Source organism: Rosa rugosa, chromosome 2 (genome assembly GCF_958449725.1).
Source record: "Rosa rugosa chromosome 2, drRosRugo1.1, whole genome shotgun sequence".
In the NCBI taxonomy this organism is placed as follows: Eukaryota; Viridiplantae; Streptophyta; class Magnoliopsida; order Rosales; family Rosaceae; genus Rosa; species Rosa rugosa.
In genome coordinates, this window is record NC_084821.1 from 716,836 (window position 1) to 737,597 (window position 20,762).

At 37.7% G+C, this 20,762-nt stretch overlaps 3 protein-coding genes and 1 long non-coding RNA gene across 5 annotated transcripts; 3 read left to right on the forward strand and 1 right to left on the reverse strand.

Annotated features, from left to right (window-relative positions):
• Positions 1–88: 88 nt before the first annotated feature.
• Positions 89–3,052, forward strand: LOC133734796 (peptidyl-tRNA hydrolase, mitochondrial). Its single transcript, XM_062162412.1, has 9 exons — positions 89–263; positions 652–819; positions 916–1,000; positions 1,076–1,143; positions 1,461–1,511; positions 1,605–1,678; positions 2,097–2,155; positions 2,241–2,317; positions 2,652–3,052. The coding sequence occupies exons 2-9, from the start codon at positions 712–714 to the stop codon at positions 2,772–2,774; spliced, it is 645 nt and encodes a 214-aa protein (XP_062018396.1). The 5' UTR covers positions 89–263; positions 652–711; the 3' UTR covers positions 2,775–3,052.
• Positions 3,053–3,641: 589 nt separating this feature from the next.
• On the forward strand, positions 3,642–5,485 carry LOC133728319 (transcription repressor MYB5). Its single transcript, XM_062155731.1, has 2 exons — positions 3,642–4,445; positions 4,536–5,485. The coding sequence occupies exons 1-2, from the start codon at positions 4,081–4,083 to the stop codon at positions 5,230–5,232; spliced, it is 1,062 nt and encodes a 353-aa protein (XP_062011715.1). The 5' UTR covers positions 3,642–4,080; the 3' UTR covers positions 5,233–5,485.
• LOC133728320 (uncharacterized) lies at positions 5,120–13,863 on the reverse strand. Of its 2 annotated transcripts, XR_009855782.1 has the most exons (5): positions 13,608–13,863; positions 13,306–13,444; positions 11,196–11,273; positions 10,596–10,858; positions 5,120–5,258 (listed from the first exon to the last, which is right to left on the reverse strand). It is a non-coding gene; the product is annotated as an uncharacterized LOC133728320 (long non-coding RNA). The 2 variants fall into 2 exon arrangements; XR_009855781.1 differs by lacking the exons at positions 11,196–11,273; positions 13,306–13,444 and having other exon boundaries at positions 13,608–13,861.
• Positions 13,864–16,767: 2,904 nt separating this feature from the next.
• LOC133732238 (phosphatidylinositol N-acetylglucosaminyltransferase subunit A) lies at positions 16,768–20,618 on the forward strand. Its single transcript, XM_062159739.1, has 9 exons — positions 16,768–16,923; positions 17,164–17,303; positions 17,668–18,240; positions 18,585–18,739; positions 19,286–19,376; positions 19,505–19,621; positions 19,707–19,810; positions 19,920–20,010; positions 20,098–20,618. The coding sequence occupies exons 2-9, from the start codon at positions 17,184–17,186 to the stop codon at positions 20,191–20,193; spliced, it is 1,347 nt and encodes a 448-aa protein (XP_062015723.1). The 5' UTR covers positions 16,768–16,923; positions 17,164–17,183; the 3' UTR covers positions 20,194–20,618.
• Positions 20,619–20,762: the final 144 nt, after the last annotated feature.

Below are 20,762 nucleotides of genomic sequence, written 5' to 3' on the forward strand. Positions count from 1 at the left end.
TTCACTTGTAAAGGTCCGTTGGGTTTGTTTTCGGTTACGAATTTTAAATGGGCCGCTAGTAGAATGGGCTTGTGGGCTTGCTTCGATCCTACAAATCCAAATATGAAAGAGTTGGCCGAAACCAGAAGACCCGCCTTTTTTTCAGTTCTCACCGGCGGGAAGACTTCCGTGTTCAAAATGTGTCGTTGTGACTTGTCTGATTCTCCGGGCATACCTGAGATTGGCTCAGTTTTAGTTTGAATCCGCGTTATAGAACAGAAATGGTGAGAACTTTTCTTTATTCGACTTGTTTTCTGTGTTTCCGGATTTGTCTTGAAACCTAAGACTCGGCCAGACTTGCGGGATTTTCGATAGATTGAGGAAGCAATGGGGCTGGAACTTTGGTTGCTACTTTATCTACAACTTCTGTTTTCTTTTTTGTGCTTCTCTGCTTCTCATTTTGCGAAGCCGAAGAAATGCCCACCAGTTGTTTGAAGAAATGCCTGTGTTGCCTCTTCGATTGTTTCCCAGTCTTTATTGGTCCCCATTCGGACATGTCACTCGATCAATTTTGAAATCTCAGCTTACATTTTTTTTTCATTGCAGACAGTTTGAAACTATACACATTTCGGAAACGCATTCTAATTGTTGCTGAAATGGTTTGAATGGCAGGTGAGGTGGAGACTTGGGAGTTCATTCTGAAGCTTAGTGGAAGGCAGAGAGGAGAAGAAGATGATTAGTAGGTTAAGTAGGCGTTACTTTTGCTCTGATGCTCCGCGGCCGTGGCTGTTTGTGGGTTTGGGCAATCCCGGCGATAAGTACAAGGGAACCAGACACAATGTACTATACCAATTATGCATTGGAACTATACTTTTAAGGTTTTTATTGAAATTTTCTTGTATAACAAGTTTTGAGTGTTCTTTTGGAATGGAACAGGTGGGGTTTGAGATGATTGATGTTTTCGCTCAGTCGCAAGGGATAGCCATGAATAGAGTCCATTGCAAAGCTATATTCGGGCAAGGCATGTGAAATCTTGGAATAGTTTTCTTTGGTTTTTAATCTTGTTTCTGGAGTTCATGGAAGTTTGGTATGGCAGGTTTTGTAGATGAAGTCCCTGTTTTTCTAGCAAAGCCTCAAACGTACATGAACTTGAGTGGTGAATCGGTAAGTGATTGACATAGTTTCACTTAACATCTGATGGAATCATACTTTGCACTTTCTACTGCAACTGTATCTTATGTTGAATTAGGAGTCGCTGTTAATCTATAATTGCATATGAGCACAAAAGTGATTATTACTCTGTATTCATTCCTCTATTACACTTATAAAAGTCATTGTAATTCTTTCATGGTGATTAACTTATTCAGTATTGTAGGCCTATTGAAGCTACTGCTTATGTTAGAGAGTTTTCCTTTTAATAAGATTCTAACCAATAATATTAGTGCATAATATAACTTATACCTCTATTCATTCAACTACAGACGGGACCGCTTGCTGCTTATTATAAGCTACCTCTCAATCGTGTGCTAGTGGTACTTCTCTTCTTCCATTTTGATGTTTCGTTACTTGAGCGCATATCTCTTTTGTTTTATATCTTTCATCTGTTTATTTGTCCTTGTATGTAGTTCCATGATGACATGAACTTACCGTGTGGGGTACTCCGTCTTAACCCAAATGGAGGTCATGGAAGCCACAGTGGGTATGATAAAAGTATTCTACTTTTACCTTCTTAGCATATTTACTTCTGAATGACTAAGTAATGATTATAACCTTTTGGCAAAAAATGTTAGAACCTACCTCTAGTTTGACACAGTGGTGATTAATACAGTTATAACTTAATGAATTCTAATTCTGTTATCATTGGGATATAGGAGTTGCTTATTGATATTCTGTTATTGCTAGAAAATCACTAATTCATTGTGTTGATTCTTCTCTGAAGAAGAGAAGAGTGAGGCCAAAATAGAGTGTTAATAGAGTTCTTCTGGTCGAGTTTATCTTTTGTTTTACTATCAACTATGAAAGCGCGTGTCTGACCACTGTCTAGTACTTTGTGATTGTCTTTTTCTGAAAGGAGCAGCTGTGAGATATCACTACTTATCAATTTTCTTATTGTTCAGGCTGAAGAGTGTGTTCTATAATTTTCGAGGGAACAGAGAATTCCCTCGGCTAAGAATTGGTTAGTTCAAATTTCCAAATTTTGTGCTTTGGTCACTGTTACTATATCCTTTGCACTGTTATAATTATATTGAATTTCTTTTCAGGTATTGGAAGGCCTCCTGGTCAAATGGATCCAAAAGCATATTTGCTCCAAAAATTTAATGCAACAGCTCAAGGACGAGTAAGTATATGGCTGTTTTGAACTGTCTAATGCTTTTAATTTACTGATTCTTTTGTGGATAGGATGGTAAGGAGATGTATTAATAGATGGTTGAAATCGTATCTTTGTTGCATATGGATTGGATCAGATTTTTGATTGAAATTGTATGATGAATCCTGCATTGATCTCTTGAAGTCCAATCTCACTTTCGTTTAATTCATAACTATGATAATGGAAGACTAGTAATGACTTTGAGCTTGTTCATAAGAGTAATCCGGTCAAGCTTCTTGTTGATCAACTACAAGGGCATTGCATTTTCCATCCGTTAGTAATCTGCTATTGCTCTTTGGTCTAGATCGACGCTGCTTTACAAGAGGGAGTCGATGTACTGAAGTTCCTGCTGTCCAAAGGGCTGAACGAGAGTGCAAGACGCTTCAACACAGAGCAAAAGTACAAGCACTTGACCACGGCAACATGAACATAACATTTCTGAATTCAGGAGACCAAGTATAAGTAAGCCCCTGTAAATTGCCTGAGAATGTGTGCAAAACAGAGGTAGGCATTGAGTCATTTCTAAGTGGGAAGTAACAGATTGCTGTGCAGCCTGGACAGTATTAAACATATGCTTTCTTATTAAAATGTAAACCCCTCAGCTGACCTCAGAAATTAATTGGCTCAGAATTCTCATATCCGATCGGATCTCTCATATATTTGTATATTATCCCAATTTATATCTGAATCATTTGAAAGCTTGAAGTAATGGAGGTGATGACTCTGGTGGGTTGGTCTCTCCTGTGCAAGTGGTGCATAGGAGCTATCATGAAACAGCAAAAATCCAAATCCTAAACCTAAAAAGAGAGTGGCGTAGTGCTCTGTGGATCCCATCCTCGCTGTCTCTTTACTGCTTCGCTTTTTCAATACAATTCTTACGCGCGGGCAACCAAAGTAGACTCGAACTCTCCCACACGCACACTCAAGGAATCAAGCATGCTACACAAATTTTGTAAAATAAAATCAAAATGATCAGACAAGTCAAATTTGGAAAGAAGTTTTACCCATTAACCCAACTACTGTATTTAACCGGAGACAAAAGTTACTATTCTGATGGTGAACAAATCAACTCAAAATAAAATAAGAAATTAGACACGAAGGAATAACGATGTTAAATAAATTTAGTAAAAATATTGTCACACAATATCATTTAGTTTACTGGCATAAGTCTGTATTTTGTAAATGAGAAGTTATGAATTTGACTCGCGAAATACTAATAGTAATTATGAGTTGTTGTTTTGATAAAAAATATAAAAAATTATCGAGTCTATCCGTTAAACTGAAAGAATTCTAATTGATTGATTGATTGATATTGATATTGTATATATAGGTAAATACATGATGAAAGCATCCTTCATTCCTTCCCATACAAGACAAGTGTGCTAATGGAAATTATCCACACAAATGGGGAGCATATCCACTATGAAAGTAAAGCGAAACGAAGACTACTAGTCTAATACTACTACCCAATAAAGCAGAAATTGACTGCTGCTCTGCGCGTGATATTCACCGGGTCGACAGGCGCGTGAGGAAACCATATCCTCCGATCACTATATCCTGTCCATCTAAGAAACAAACAAAAACACAGAAGCAAAACCAGAAACCCTTAATTATCAACACTCCCCGTCTCCCCAATTCCATCGCCAGAAACAACGAACAGAAACAAATCTTCATCTCATCCCGAATAGTCACAACGAAACCCAGCTCGATTCGATCACTGTTTTCATAAAAAAATGAGGAACCCATCTTCGACCTCATCTTCCTCCAAAGGAAAATCATCATCATCAGCAGCAGCAGCAGCAGCTGCACCCAAATCAGCAGCAGTATCGTCTTCCTCGAGCAAGACGCCGTGCTGCGTCAAGGTGGGTCTGAAGAGAGGTCCCTGGACTCCCGAGGAAGATGAGCTCTTAGCTAATTACATCAAGAAAGAAGGCGAGGGCCGATGGCGAACCCTCCCGAAGCGTGCCGGCCTCCTCCGCTGCGGCAAGAGCTGCCGTCTCCGCTGGATGAACTACCTCCGACCTTCCGTCAAGCGGGGCCAGATCGCCTCCGATGAAGAAGATCTCATCCTCCGCCTCCACCGCCTCCTCGGCAATAGGTATGTCTATCTATTCCGGGTGTTAGGGTTTCTAATGTTTTCCAATTGAATGAGATGATGAATTAATATATCCAACTGTCGTAACTGTAGATGGTCTCTGATAGCTGGGAGGATTCCGGGGCGTACGGACAATGAGATAAAGAACTACTGGAACACTCACCTGAGCAAGAAGCTGATCAGTCAGGGCATAGATCCAAGAACCCACAAGCCACTCAATCCAGATACCTCTTCTGCTGACCATGCTGCTGTCAACAATAATGGAGCAGCTGCTTCTTCATCCAAGACCAATCAGCATCGCGGCGGCACGAGCTCAAACCCTAGCCCTAAAAGTCCAATTACTTCTTCATCAGCTGAGGAAGCAGCTCCCAGTGCTAGGGAAAATGGGTACCATGTTACCAATGATGATGATCTGGGGGCTATAGTCCACGGAGCCAACGGCTACGGTAATGTTATGACCTCCAATGACTCTAATGGGTCTGCAGCAGGAATGGGAGCTTTGAGAAGCAACCTACTAATTGGAAATGAGGAGGATGAAGACATGAACTGTTGCACCGACGACGTCTTCTCTTCGTTTCTGAACTCTCTGATCAATGAGGATCCGTTTGCTGCTGCTGCAGCAGGCCAGCACCATTCGCAGCCATTACAAGGAATGCAACATCCTAATGGGATTGCACCACCTGCTGATTCTTCTGCTCAGGCTTTCGGTGGCTGGGAATCTGCGGTGCTCATGTCTTCCGCTTTCATCCAGAATGATTCTCACAGGGTTAATGTCGATCAAACACAATAGTGATCTACCAGTACCTGTTCGCAAAGCTGCATATTATCAAAAAGCAGTTGTTGCTTAATTAGTTGATTTATGGAAAGGCTAGGGTTGATTTGAATTCATATTATTGTTTGTGTATTTGTAATCTGGATTTGTTCATCCACCACTTGATCATTGTATATGATCATTTTATCATGTATGTTGTTCCGTTTGTTACTAGTATTGTAAACAAACTTAAGATTTCGATGTTTGTATTGAAATAGAGTGTGCTTATGTATGTGTGGATTTATCTTCGTTTTGTGTAAACAACTCTTGCTAGCTTACGAAAAATTTGCAGTTGATTTTGGAAGTGTTTGTAACTTAGATGCACTGAATTGTACATCAAGTATCTAAATTTTTTTCATGGATATACATGTTTAATGAACAAGAAGGTGCAATCCAAAAGCTCTTAATGTAGTAAAGATTTAACTTTACACATACAGGCATGATCAACGTTTTTAGTATTCATACTGCATGTAAGAATCTCAGATATTCAATTAATTTCATACCCTAATATTGCAATCGACCATATGCTGGTTGACATCTTGTTGAATTCTTATTATGGCCATTGATATAATGATGCATTTCCAAGATTAAACACACCAATTTTCTAATTATCAATGAATAAATGAAGATATATCACAGCTAATCGATGGATGTGTGTTCAACATATATATAGAGGCATGTATGAAGGACCAAAATCCAAGAATTTCAAACTATATATGATCACAATATATACATATCACGTCAAACAATTAGAAGTTACTATTAATTTGAGACAAAAACAGAAAACATATTTGTCACTGCCTCCTGTAAAAAACTTGGAAAACCTATATTATTCATGTTTTAGCAATAAACATCTTTATGATTAGTGATCAATGCCTGGAAGTACTTAAAAATCTCTTTTGGCAAGTAGGTACTCAATCAAAACTAAAGATGGGAAAGGAGTATCCATAATTCTCAAGTTTCACCAACAATTCTCTATATTTCTCTTCTTTAGCTACAAGGATCGGAAGAGAGGAAAGGCTGGGATAGAAGCAAATGAATGAGTTGTACGTAGTACCTATCGATCAGTACCCATTTGCCATCGATTCCTAATGGAAGCCTATACTTTAGAGCTTATATGAGATTCTGTTGGGTGCTTGAAGCAATAGCCATGCATAAAATTCAAGTTAATGAACAGAAAATACAGTTACTTTGTGCATACTCTGGCCATTGTATGATCAGTACTCTTAGTCAGATATGCATTTTCTCTATAGTTCTTTGCTTTTAGTGTAATTAACGAGTAACTCATGCATTATGTTTCTTGAATTTTATGTAATATATACATTATATAAATTTCATGTAATTGGGTGCTAACTAACTTGTTATCTTCGATTTTGGAATAAGTTATCATTAGTATAATAATTACATTTCTTCTTATTCAAATAATAGTGCATGTATTCGTACGTCTAGCTAGTTTTATAGACAGAAGCGCATAGGCTATATACTGGTAGCTCAGAGTGTAAGAACTGCAATTAATACCACCCTATATATGTTTTAGTAAAACTCTAACTAAAAACACTAGAATAGCATTCTACATATAGATGGAGATCCGGCCAGTTTAATTATATGCATGTGCTTCTAGTTTAGGAGTGATGAGCTTTTCTATAAAGAACTAAAAGGTTACTAGAGGAGTTTTTATAATATTGTGGTGTCAAAGCAATACTCAAAATTGATAATTAATCACTAGCTAGGTGGCATAGCGAGTTACAGTCAGGTTGCTCTTTCTTATATAGGTTAAGTCTTTTCTAAGAATGGGATGGGGAACATGGTTTGGAGCAAACTTATTTCAACATCTGACAAATGGTAGCCAATGGATAGAAATTAAAATTGCAAGGGTGAGATACTTATAAATTATGTAAAGCAATAAAAAGTAGGGTTGCAATTTACTAGTCCAATACCAATATGCATAGAAGTAGTGCTAGCTGATGATCAACACTCAATACATCATCCTGTAAAAAACTTGGAAGAACTATATTACTCATGTTTTGGCAATAAACATCTTATGATTAGTGATAATGCATGCCTGGAAGTAGTTAAAAATCTCCTTTGGCAGGTAGGTACTCGATCAAAACTAAAGATGGAAAATGATCATGAGTATCCATGATTCTTAACTGTTACCAACAATTCTCTATATTTCTCTTCTTTAGCTACAAGGAAGAGAGGAAAGGATGGGAGAGAAGCAAATGAATGAGTCGTACGTAGTACCTATCGGTATCCATTGATACCCATTTGCCATCGATTCCTAATGGAATTTTATACTTTGGAACTTATATGAGATTCTGTTGGGTGCTTGAAGCAATAGCCATGCATAAATTTCAAGTTAATGGACAGAAAATGCAGTTACTTTGTGCATACTCTGGCCATTGTATGATCAGTACTTTTAGTCAGATATGCATTTTCTCTCTAGCACTTTGCTTTTATGTAATTAATGATTCACTGCATGCATTATGTTTCTTAATTTTATGTAATATATACATTATATAAGTTTCATGTAATTGGTGCTAACTAACTTTGTTATCTTCGATTTTGGAATAAGTACGTTAATTATCATGAATATAATATTTACAATTGTTCTTAATTATTCAAAGAATATAATGCATGTATTCGTACGTGTAGCTAGTTTTATAGACATAAGCGCATAGGCTATATACTGGTAGCTCAGTGTGTAAGAACTGCCACTAACACCCTATGTTTTAGCAAAACTCTAACTAAAAACACTAGAATATATAGCATTCTACATTTAGAATAAATTACTGATGAAGATCCAGTCTAATGACTATGTGCTTCTAGTTTAGGAGTGATGAGCTTTTTGATAAAGAACTAAAAGGTTACTGGAGGAGCTTTTTATATATTGTGGTGTCGAAGCAATATTCAAAATTGATAATTAATCACTATAGTTATTTAAGAATGGCATTTAGGTGGCATAGCGAGTCATAGTCAGGTTGCTCCTCCTTATATAGGTTAGCTCTTTTTTAAGAGGAAAAAATTCACCAACGGTGTCTGGACACTTAGGGGACTTTCAGAATGATACCTGAACTTACAAAGTTATCAATGTGATACCTGGACTCATTTTTTCGTATCAACATCGTACCTATGACCAATTTCCGTAACGGCTCCGTGACGGAAATTGGCCGTAGGTATCACATTGATACGAAAAAATGAGTCCAGGTATCACATTGATAACTTTGTAAGTTCAGGTATCATTCTAAAAGTCCCTAAGTGTCCAGACACCGTTGGTGAATTTTTTCCTATTTTGCACATGCGATGCACGTGAGTCACTTAAGGAAGACAAAAGGACCGATTTACCCTCAAATTCTTTCTTTCTTTTCTTTTCTTTTTTTCTTTATTCTTCTTTCTTTCTTTCTTTCTTTCTTTCTTTCTTTCTTCTTCTTCTTTTCTGGTTTCTTCTTCCCCTGATTTGAATCATCAAGATTCAAATCATCTTGCTCGTCCGATTCCTACCGCCGATCGCCGATCAAACACCGCCGCTGCGTCTCAATCCACCTTCATGCACCATAGATGTTTCTGGTTCCCCCAACTTCAAATCCTATAGCAAATTGAAATTGTGCATTGAGGCTTCACCGCTCACTCCGAGTTCATCCTCGCCGTCGTCGCCAATGACTTGACCACAACAACCTCCACCACCGCACAACAACGTCGTCCTCCGCTGCTTCTCGATTGGGTTTGGGGATAAGGACTGCTTCTTCCTCCACCGCTAGCGAAATCGTGGAGGCTCAATGCCACATTCTAAGGGCCACCGACCGGAAGGACCGCCACAGCAAGGTTTGCACCACCAAAGGCCCCAGGGACCGCAGCATCCGGCTCGTCGCCCACACCGCCATTCAATTCTACGACATGCAGGACCGGCTTGGATACGACCAGCTTAGCAAGGTCGTCGATTGGCTAATCAAGAAAGCCAATGCCGCAATCAACGAGCTTGACTAGCTGCCACCGTTGAACCCAAACTAAATTTATGTTCATACAACATTTTCTCCGACGATGCCGATATCCGCCGCGCAGGACACGCAGAACGTGAGCCTCAATTTCTCGATGGTGGAGGCTCCGAGTTCTTTGTCTACTAATCGGCGAGGCACAATGGTGGGTAGCAGCGGAGTGGCGAAGCTGGTGAATAAGAACAGCTCGAATTTTCTGCAGGTGAGGATGGTGTGGAGGCCGAAGTTGTTAATCTTTGTCTGCCTAAAATTGCCTCTGATCGAAGTTGGGCTAAACCGATGAAGTTGCAGGTGAGGATGGTGTGGAGGTGGTGTTGCATGTCAGGAACGAAGGAGAGGATGGAGGGGTGGGATTGGAGCTGTGATTTGAGAGTGGAGGGCTGGCAGAGTCTGAGTTTCTGATCAATGGTGCATAAAAGGGGGTCGGAGGAGAGAACGAGAGTGGTGGTGGTCAAGTCATTGGCGGCGGCGGCGGGGATGAACTCGGAGTGAGCGGTGAAGCCTCAATGCACAATTTCAATTTGCTATAGGATTTGAAGTTGGGGGAACCAGAAACATCTATGGTGCATGAAGGTGGATTGAGACGCAGCGGCGGTGTTTGATCGGCGATCGGCAGTGGGAATCGGACGAGCAAGATGATTTGAATCTTGATGATTCAAATCAGGGGAAGAAGAAACCAGAAAAGAAGAAGAAGAAAGAAAGAAAGAAAGAAAGAAAGAAGAATAAAGAAAAAAAAAAAAAAAGAAAGAAAGAATTTGAGGGTAAATCGGTCATTTTGTCTTCATTAAGTGACTCACGTGCATCGCACGTGCAAAATAGGGAAAAATTCACCAACGGTGTCTGGACACTTAGGGACTTTCAGAATGATACCTGAACTTACAAAGTTATCAATGTGATACCTGGACTCATTTTTTCGTATCAATATGATACCTACGGCCAATTTCCGTCACGGAGCCGTTACGAAAATTGGTCACAGGTACGATGTTGATACGAAAAAATGAGTCCAGGTATCACATTGATAACTTTGTAAGTTTAGGTATCATTCTGAAAGTTCCCTAAGTGTCCAGACACCGTTGGTGAATTTTTCCCTTTTTAAGAATTGGATGGGGAACATGGTTGGAGCAAACTTAATTCTCTATCTCATAAATGGTAGCCAATGGATAGAAAAATTATAAGGCATGAGATGCTTATGTAAATAAACCAATAAACGCTAGGGGTTGCAAATTACTAGTCCAATTACCAATATGCATGCATGCATAGAACTAGCTAGCTGATGATCAACACTCAGTATTGCATATATATCACCATTGCATGCATGTTGAAGGTTTTAAGGTAAAGCTGGGAGCTAACCTGAACTTGTATATGCATATATGCATAATCTGAATTCCGAAGCAGGATCCTTCACTTGTATGAAAGCCACTTGTTAGAACGCAGCAACTTAGACCAATCAGCTGGATCGATCGAGTTGGTACATGTTGAAAGACAGGATCGATATAACGATCTGTGCTTAAAGCTAGGTTGTGTTGAGCATGAAATGATCATTTTTAATCATCAAAATATGCATGCCAGATCGATCTGAGAGTCGCCATGTACATGTACTTTTCTGAAGATTCCTGCAGAACAAGGAATTTGTAATGTATGGGTATATGGACTTCATAATTATTCTGATAAATAAATGCATGCAAATGCTAATGCTGTTCACAACATGAAATCGATGTATATATGAATCAAGCTAGGGTTACTAAATACATTACGCTTCAATTTTTTTTTTTTTTTTTTAGAACGACATTACGCTTCAATCATGCTTATGCAAAATTATTATATTTCTTCAAAAGTAGAACAATGGAGCTATAAGTTACAAAGAGGTTCTCTTTCTCTTTCTTTTTTATTTTATTTTCTGTTCTAAAATAAAAGGGCTGAAATTGTCGAGTTAGAAAGGTAGACACTCACTCATTTGATCAGGGAAGACTTCAAGAACACATTGGGAACATCAAGCCAAACATGTTGAACACCATCCATCAAGAAAAACTAAAATCCATAGGTAAATTAATTATGCTGAACACCATCCATGAATCAAAAAACCTAGCTTTAAAGCATCTCCAATAATAATAGCAATCTGTACTGGCTAGATAAGCAAAATATGAAATATGGACAATTGTTTCTAAACTTGTGCTCTAGCACCACTAGCCTATTGTAAGTGAAATTTGAATTTTATATAATTTTGTAAGGGGATGAAATTTTCACTCCCCATTTTACAGTCATGTTTTTTTTTTTTTTAGTAACTTAAATTTTATCTTTAATAATTTATTTTTGTCTTTTTTATAAGAGTTTCAATCAAAAAGGAAAAGAATGAGTGTAAATTGTAAAAGAGGAGTGTGGATTTCACTCACCTTTTGTAATAGTGAATACGAAATGTTGATACAGTATTGTTATACCTCTTTGAAGACTTATTTTCCATTTCATTCCTAGCTAAATAGATGAGGTTTGGTTTAAGTGAAATTTCACTTTATTTTGCAATTGCTTCAAAAATTGAGTGTTGGAAGGTATTCCCTTCTAACTTGGTCTATAGGTATGGGCCAACTAATATGTGATTGTTAATGTCTAATTGGGCCTTTGATCTTTGAGCACCCAGCCCAAGATAAGTAGTTGACATTTATGTGGCCCACCAAATGTTGGGCTCTACATGCATGTTTCTTTAAATCAAATTTTTGTTCTTTTTTGTTTTTGGCCAAAACACTGTTTTGTTTCTTTATTGGTGCCTGCTTAGAAATTAGAATGTTGTTGGCTCCTACTTTTGTGATTTTGACCAAAATCCAAAGACCCACATCCAACCGTCCACTCAAACTACCAGTCTTCTCAATCCACCAAGGAGATTGGTAGATATGGTTGACCCGTTGACCAGTTGCAAACACAGATTCTCCAACTTTGCACTACAACTATTGTTTTGACTCTGTCTCCCACCTGCTTTATGCACTTTTTAATTTTTCTCATAATCTATTTATAATTATTTTTCTTATTATTCTTTGATTCCAATTATTCTTTTTGCATTATTTCATACAAATCTAACACTCCAAATCATGTCTATCAGTCTTCTTCGTATATCTAATTACTTAGATACAAACACATGCAAAGCTATAAGTAAGAACTACCATACCAACCTACACCTATTTCTTGTTCATGTTCATGCTAGGCTTTTGGCTCCTATTAATAGTCAAACGTCACAAATATGAAATGATTCCTTTTTTTGAATACTATTGCTAATGGGTACTAATTCAACTATATGGTTATCCAGTTAGCAAATTGTTGTTTTTGTGGCTACTAAGAGAATAAAATATTTTTGGGTTTTATTTATATTTGTTGTAGTATATTTCTTGTATAGGACCAAGAGTTCTCTGGATTCAGGTCAAAATCCATTTCATGTAATGAAAAAGTTTTGTCTTGTTTAAAAAAAATGTAAGGCCGGATTTGGGCCAAACAAGATTGGGAGCTTGTCTATTACAAAAAAAAAAATAATAAATATTGGGAGCTTGTCTTCTAGTGGGTCGGATTTTGATACTTATAGTTTTCCGATTATGCGTTTCTCATGCTTTATAGCTATTATCTCATTGTGTTTCCGATTTCTTCATCTAAGTACATGCATGTTGACGGTACACAATTGGTGTACCGTCAAATTAGAAGAAGGGCTTAAAAGCGGAAAAGGAACATATTTATACAAAAAAAAATTCTCAAATTTTCCGTACATATCAAGACATAAGAACAAGCTATAAAGTAAGAAATAATGCATGCTAATGCGAGTGTATATTGAAAATGGACCTTTTAAAGTATGGTTGTAAGTAGCTAGCTACCTGACTAAATTAATCCAAATCAACAAAAAAAATCTTGCTTCCACATGTAATCAAAAACAGAAAAAGCTGATAGACAGTATGATTTTCATGTAAGAATTCGTTCATTTTGAGTTATTTGGTTCCTATATTTTGTACCTACCTCTAACTGGTAAGCTGAGTTTAAATATTGGTGCATTTTCATATTCCAACTACTCTTAATCGAACAGATATCATACCTAATTAAACTTGTGCATATTAACATGAAAACAGAGAAGGCATTTTGCTCCGAAATTTTGAGCCTCATTAAGAGCAACAACAGCAACGAAGAACATACACAACCATGTACTGCCATGAAGGAGCAAAAGAACTCATACACTGCCATGAATGAGAAGCAAAAACTAGCTACCAATGCATATAAAATTCTGCTACAAAATCTCCAACTTCCACAAACTTGAAGAACCAAGGTTTCACAGAACAGCAAGGAAGAAAAACCATGTAAATATATAAACGAAGAATTCAAATGATGAGACGAACTCACCGAATGATGCATATATATCCTCGAAAAGCTGCTTTTCCTTTGTTGCAGAACTCCAATATTCGAGCCCTTTCACCAAGTGCATTGCTTTATGATCGCGTAATGATAAACCAAATGGGGTCATGGAAATCTCACTGCCTTAAAAAGCTTAATAATAAGCTCGAAAGAAACTCGAAAAGTTTAAAACGGAGAAACTTGAGGCTGCAGAGAAAGCTAGCTCCCTAATATTTTTTTTGGTTTCTTCGTTCAGTATCTCGGATGCTAGCTTCTATTATAAGCACCCAGTTAATTTTTTCCCCTAGGGATGCACACGTGTCAGCCGAGGGTTGGTAGTTTAGTGTTGTACGTCCCAATGATGGGGCTTATAGTTGGAGGGTTTGTTTCGATTTGACCGGTAGATTTTGTATTACCGGCTTGAGAACGTATAAAACCGAACCAAACGTTCTTACCCAAAAAAGAGAAAGTCTGACTCTGAATCTGTTAGACAGACCAAACTTTCTAATCTCATTATTTTGGCTTCCAAACGCTGCCCCCTTCCAGTCCACAACTGCCTATCAAGCTCAGATTTTCACCTGCAATTTACAAATAACATGATCTAATTGGTTCCTTTGTATCGTGTACTAGGTTGGGAGATTCTGACTCGGGCTGTGTTTGCGGTCGGCATACTACTACTACATTTGACTTTGAGCTTCTGGACCAATAATTTAAGCGAGAGAAATTAAGAAGACCCCGCAAATTTTATCAAACTCTTAAGATACCCTTGAGGATCATTGATGTGATGTTAATTAATTTACATTTACTTTAGAGTTTGGATTGCTTATGTAGCCTAACTTTCAAGGCACATTAATTTGTTTCTTTCAAACATTTCAGTTCTAATAGGAACGACTTCAAAGTAAGCAATTAGCATCGAGAACAAAAAAATTACCTCACGAGCGTATACACATTTTCTCTAACGATAAGCGATCGGGTGCTACTCATGTGAATAAAGGTTTGAATGATCATATACATCGTACTAACCAAGTAACCAGGTCATTTTTCTTTCGAAGAGACGAAGATCTCGTACCACTTTCATTTACAGTAGTCGAAAGCTCGTCCAATAAGAGCTAGACTGTACCATGGAATCAATAGAGCATGAATAATGGACGGGAAGTAACATTTTTGGAGCATGTATGTATCTGAGCTCCAAAATTTGGCTTTACCTATACAAAATGTTTAATGTACGTAGTTCCACAAAATGTATACTCAAACAACAAGAGCATCAAGATGAATGAAACGTACGGATATCGTAAGACAGGGAAATTGAATGACAGAAGAATGAGGCTAATATATATCTTCAAGTTAACAACCCACAGTCAGATTGCTCTCTAAAGTAGTCAAGCAATAATACAGATGAAGGCAGAATTATTATAACCTACCATTCTACAACTTAACATACAATTCCCACTCGATCAGATATCAGATATCAAAGTGGAGGGAATGTTCAACATTCTTATGGATTATACAGGCCTCATTCCATGTACGTACCAACTAAGAGTCTAAGACTATGCATGTGCTACAACGAATTACGAATACACAATTTCAAAAATAGCTAGTGTGGTTGTGTACTACTTCTTAGATGTTGACTAATTCTATACGGAATGTAATACACGTACACGATAGATATTGCGGGTCAATCAGTTCTAATTAGTCGTGTTAGGACAATTATATCTAAAACGAAACACAAAATGACACGACACGAACACAATCTGCTATTGCGAATCTAAAACTTCACAAACCTTGCACATTCTTCACATTTAATATAATTCACAACAGTGATGGACATATTAAGAACGACCAACTTCAGCTAAGTATATTACTTGCCAAAACTCCCTAACATGATTTTTCATGCTCTTTTTGCACTATGGAGGACTCAACTCATTTATTTGTTTCTTGTTCCTTCGCTCAGCATGTTTGGCAATGATTATCATGCTGTTTTGGTACTTCGTTACCAACTCATGGCTCAATTGGTGATTTATGGAGTACAATTGTTGGTAAACCGTTTTCTCCTCAACTAAAAAATTTATGGCTTGCTGGCTGTCTGTTTGCTTTCATGGCTATTTGGAAAACACGTAATAAGCTTTGTTTTAATGATAAGAGGCCTTCTCTTATGCATGTTTTTCGCTCTATTAAATCTTGGTTGCGGTTTGCTGCTCCTCATTTGCCTGGTTATTCCCGTGGTGTGTTGGATTCTCAGTTGCTAGTGAGCCTGGGAATCCAACCAGTTGCTCGCAAATCAGTTGCTCCTCGGTTGGTTCTTTGGCATCCCCCTATTTTCCCTTGGATTAAGCTTAACACTAATGGGTTAGCTAAAGGTAATCATGGCCCTGCAGCTTGTGGTGGTGTTTTTCGGGTTGCGAATGGTCAATATTTTGGAGGTTATTGTCAAGGTTTAGGTCCACACTCAGCTTTCTTTGCGGAGTTAATGGGAGTTATAATTGGTATTGAGATTGCTTTTCGAATGGGTTGGCATTGTATTTGGTTGGAGAGTGATTCGACGAGTGTTTTAGCATGTATTTCCTCTACCTCATTTGCACCTCCTTGGCCACTGCGCATTGCTTGGTTGAATTGTTTATCTCACATTCGGTCAATGACATTTCACTGCTCTCATGTTCTTCGCGAAGGCAATTATGTGGCAGATAGGTTAACAAATTTGGGTTTGGCTTCTTCATCTCTGATTTGGCATGCCTCACCTCCACCCGAGATCTCTCCATACTTGAGAATGGATGACCAGGGGTTCCCTTATTCTCGTGTTTCTTCTTGATGTTGCTTTGGGCTTCTTGGGGTGTATCTTTTTCTTTTTCTCTGTTCCACAGATGGAAAATTTATTTATTTTCCATCTTTTATTTCTTTCTCTGGTCTGTACTTTTGGGATTTGGTTTTTGTCCTCCCTTCTCTTGTTTGTATTTTTCTTTATTATTAATAAATAACATTAAGGGGATGGGCGGTGGGCTCCCAGAGTGTGGTAGACCCTTCAATGTGGGACTTGCTCCATAAATCGTATACTTCCGAGGAGCTTATATCGCCTCATCCCTTATTTTAATTCAAAAAAAAAAAATAAAAAAAAATTCATGCTCTTAATTTCTCATAAGTCATAACTAGCTTCATTTAAGAACTTTTTCCTCAAGTGAAAAATAGACTCTACATGAACTTCCACAACTGCCCCTGCCACTTCTGGCGCTTTTCTTTTCTCTTCTCTTCTCACTCAGCCTCTCAAATTTGATATGCGATTTCTCAGATCACCCCAAGCCTCCGATCCGATCAAGCTGCTCTGCAATTTCAGGTAAATCTTCACTTCTCTTTTCTCAAGATTTCATTTTTGGTATCAAATTTTTAAGCTTCAATCACAGCTCAGATTGTTTCATACTTAAAGTTCGATTCTTTTGCCGTGTAGATTGTTATATATCTCATTTGGTTTCGACCCATTTCGAGTTTTTGTTGATTCAGCCTCCTTGTAGTTCATAATCGAAAAAGCTGGTGCCTTTGTCTCATAAAGATTGGATTTTTATTGAACTAATTGCAGGCCCAATTGAAAATACAGAAATGGGGGAGCGGAAAAGGCATAGAATTCTCATGGTTTCTGATTTTTTCTACCCCAACTTTGGTGGTGTGGAGAATCACATCTACTATCTTTCACAATGCCTTCTCAAGCTTGGTCACAAGGTCAGACACCATAGTCTCTTAAGCCTTCCGGGTTCTTTGTGTGCATACTTGTATCTTTAATTGTTTAATTGCACTGAAAACAAAAGCTCAAACTAAATTGCGGGTTTATTTACTTGTTTACATAATGGCCTTCAACTAATCACATGAATGCTGAAGCTTTGTGTATATGTAATTGGGCATTAGATAGCATGGCATGGTTATCATTGTTTATGTCTTGAATGGTGTTGCGACGCTTTGTTTTAATAACTTTGGAACATGTCAGCTCCCAAGTCATTTGAGCTACGCAGAATAAAGTATCTTTAGTTGCGTATTTTCTATGTTTCTTAGTTGTTGAGTAGATGAACTATCATTTTTGATTGTTCAGGTGGTGGTAATGACTCATGCATACCAGAATCGTTCTGGAGTGAGATATATGACAGGCGGACTGAAAGTGTATTATGTACCATGGCGGCCGTTTCTTATGCAGAATACTTTTCCAACATTTTACGGGACACTTCCAATTGTGAGGACTATCCTTATTCGAGAGAATATATCGTTGGTACATGGGCATCAAGCCTTCTCAACTCTTTGCCACGAGGCTTTGATGCACGCACGCACAATGGGTTATAAGGTTGTGTTTACAGATCATTCACTCTATGGTTTCGCTGATGCGGGAAGCATACACATGAACAAGGTCTTGCAGTTTACTTTAGCCGAAGTGAGTCAGGCCATTTGTGTTTCTCATACAAGCAAGGAGAACACTGTGCTACGGTCAGGTTTGCCACCAGAAAAGGTGTTTGTAATACCTAATGCTGTTGACACAGCTATGTTCAAGCCTGCACCAACGCGACTGAGTCGTCATGAAATTGTTATTGTTGTTATAAGTAGGTTGGTTTACCGGAAAGGTGCAGATCTGCTTGTTGAAGTTATTCCAGAAGTTTGCCGTTTATATCCCAATGTGAGTTATGTTAAGATTATAACTAATGAAAATATTACATTTCTCATATATTTATTCTATGAAATGAAGTTTGATATCAACAAGGACATTCAATGCGTATACTCAATATTTCTCTGATGGTTTGAGACAATCATATATTAATTACTTATCAGCATTACATGTAAAATCTTTTTTGCGATTCAAGGCCTTACTATAGCCTAAGGGGGATATAATTATCTCTCTCTCTCAATTTTTTTTTTCCAATCAAGAAAATTTGAGGGTGGATGAAGCATGACATAATTGGGATGTAATTATAGGCATAGTTAATTAGCACTCAATCATCTCATTCAGAAATATGTGGTAAGGTTCGTTTCATTGTTGGAGGAGATGGACCTAAACGTGTGCGGTTGGAAGAGATGAGGGAAAAACATTCCCTACAAGATCGAGTCGAAATGTTAGGTGCTGTTCAACACTCTCAAGTACGATCTGTTCTTATTACTGGCCATATATTCTTAAACAGGTATCTATTAATTTCTTCTTTCATTGTAACTGTTAATTATTTGGAGAATTGGTTCTGTAAGTAATTCAGTAGCGACACCGGTATAAGTGAAAACTTGCATTTTTGGAATCTGGTAGTTTAGTTTAGCCAGAGGTCAGTTTGGCTTTATCTACCATTTATAGAGATATTGCAATAGTTAGAAATAGAGTGCCAGTTTTCTCTTAGTTGAACTGAACAGCAACACTACTAAGAGAGTAACTACTGTTAATTGAATTTTGTATTAGCATTGTTTATATATTAGGCCACTCAAGATTATTGTTTCAGTTGGCTCTACATGATTATCAGACTCTATGGAAACTTTATCTATTCCCTTGTTGGTATCAATTACATTTTTGCCTTGTGAGCCAATCGTGTAGAAGCATAAACCTACAAGCATCATGCCTTCAGTTTTATATAGATGTGAATGAACTTGTATCAACATAAACTTGTACTATGACGTTCAAACATATTTGCCTTTTAAGTCCCTTTTTTCCCTCTCCCTAATGCAATTTTCTACCCTTCTGGCAGTTCATTAACAGAAGCTTTTTGCATAGCCATCTTAGAGGCTGCTAGTTGCGGGTTATTAACAGTCAGTACACGAGTAGGAGGTGTCCCAGAGGTATGAACTTTGAAATCTTTGACTGTATGTTTTCATCTCGTATAAGTTTTTTCTCTTAGAGTAGAATTTATGGAATCATTGCATCTAATTTGGCTTAGCTAACAGCCTAACACCAATTCTTTATATAGGTTCTACCAGATGACATGGTTGTACTTGCAAAACCAGATCCTAGTGACATGGTTCAAGCAATAGAGAAGGCAATATCAATACTTCCCAACATTGACCCAGAACAAATGCACAATCGTGTGAGTGTACTCTTCTAAATACGGTGGTCAATTACTGTTTGTACAGTGATTAAATGTGCTTGTTTTTCTTTTTATCTCTTTCTAGATGAAGGAACTTTACAATTGGCATGATGTTGCAAAACGAACAGAGATTGTTTATGACCGTGCCTTGAAATGCTCAAAGCAAAATCTCTTAAAACGACTCTCACGGTGTGCTTTCATCCTAATGTTTTGAGATTGCAGAAACATGTTAGGGAATATTCAAGATTTCTAATCACTTGATTTTTGGTTCATTTTTCTTTTCTTAATTTTATCATAGATACCTCTCATGTGGAGCTTGGGCAGGAAAGCTTTTTTGCTTGGTTATGATCATTGATTTTATATTTTGGCATCTGTTGCAACGATGGCAGGTTTGTAAAGCTTTTCCACTTGTTCTTAAGAGTTCCATATTCATTTGTTTTCCATTTAGTAATTCTCTTCCTTTCATTGTACATCAGCCTGCAGAGGATATTGAAGAGGTGCCTGATTTTGTTTTATCCCATGATCAAGATGATGGCATACCACGGGACAATAAGAACCAATGCTTTGGATGACTGCTGTTAAAGTTCAAAGTGCCCTCATGATATGGATTGACATTTCTATTTTATAGGAATGGAATGAACAGACCTAACTACAGATGGTGTTCTTTTCTCTTTTACACCGATGCTAGTACCTAGGACCTAAACCCTCAATGCCACATTGCCACTTGAGCTAAAGATCTTAGGCCACTATATTCAATTTAGTATCAGTTGGAAATTGGAATACACTTCCTCCCATTTGTATTCCTTCTAGTGTGAGTTCTCTTCAAGCAACATACTGTATTGCCAATTTTGAACAAATTTTGGCCTGAGCTCGACTTTCTGTCAAGTTTTAGGATTAACAAAATATTAACGAAATGTGACTCATCTCTTCGGTACTGGTTGTATTTTGTAATATGTTTATTCTCGGAATATATTGATCCTTCCCTGTTACTTCAGCACCCGAAGTATTGCATCCAATTTCGTGTATTTGGTTATGACTTATTTGCCTGATTGTAGTTCAAGTACTTTTTTTTCGTTGCCTGATTGTCAAGTTCAAGTACATGCTGTCCCACTAAAGCTGCAGTGATTTTCTGTGGTGCATT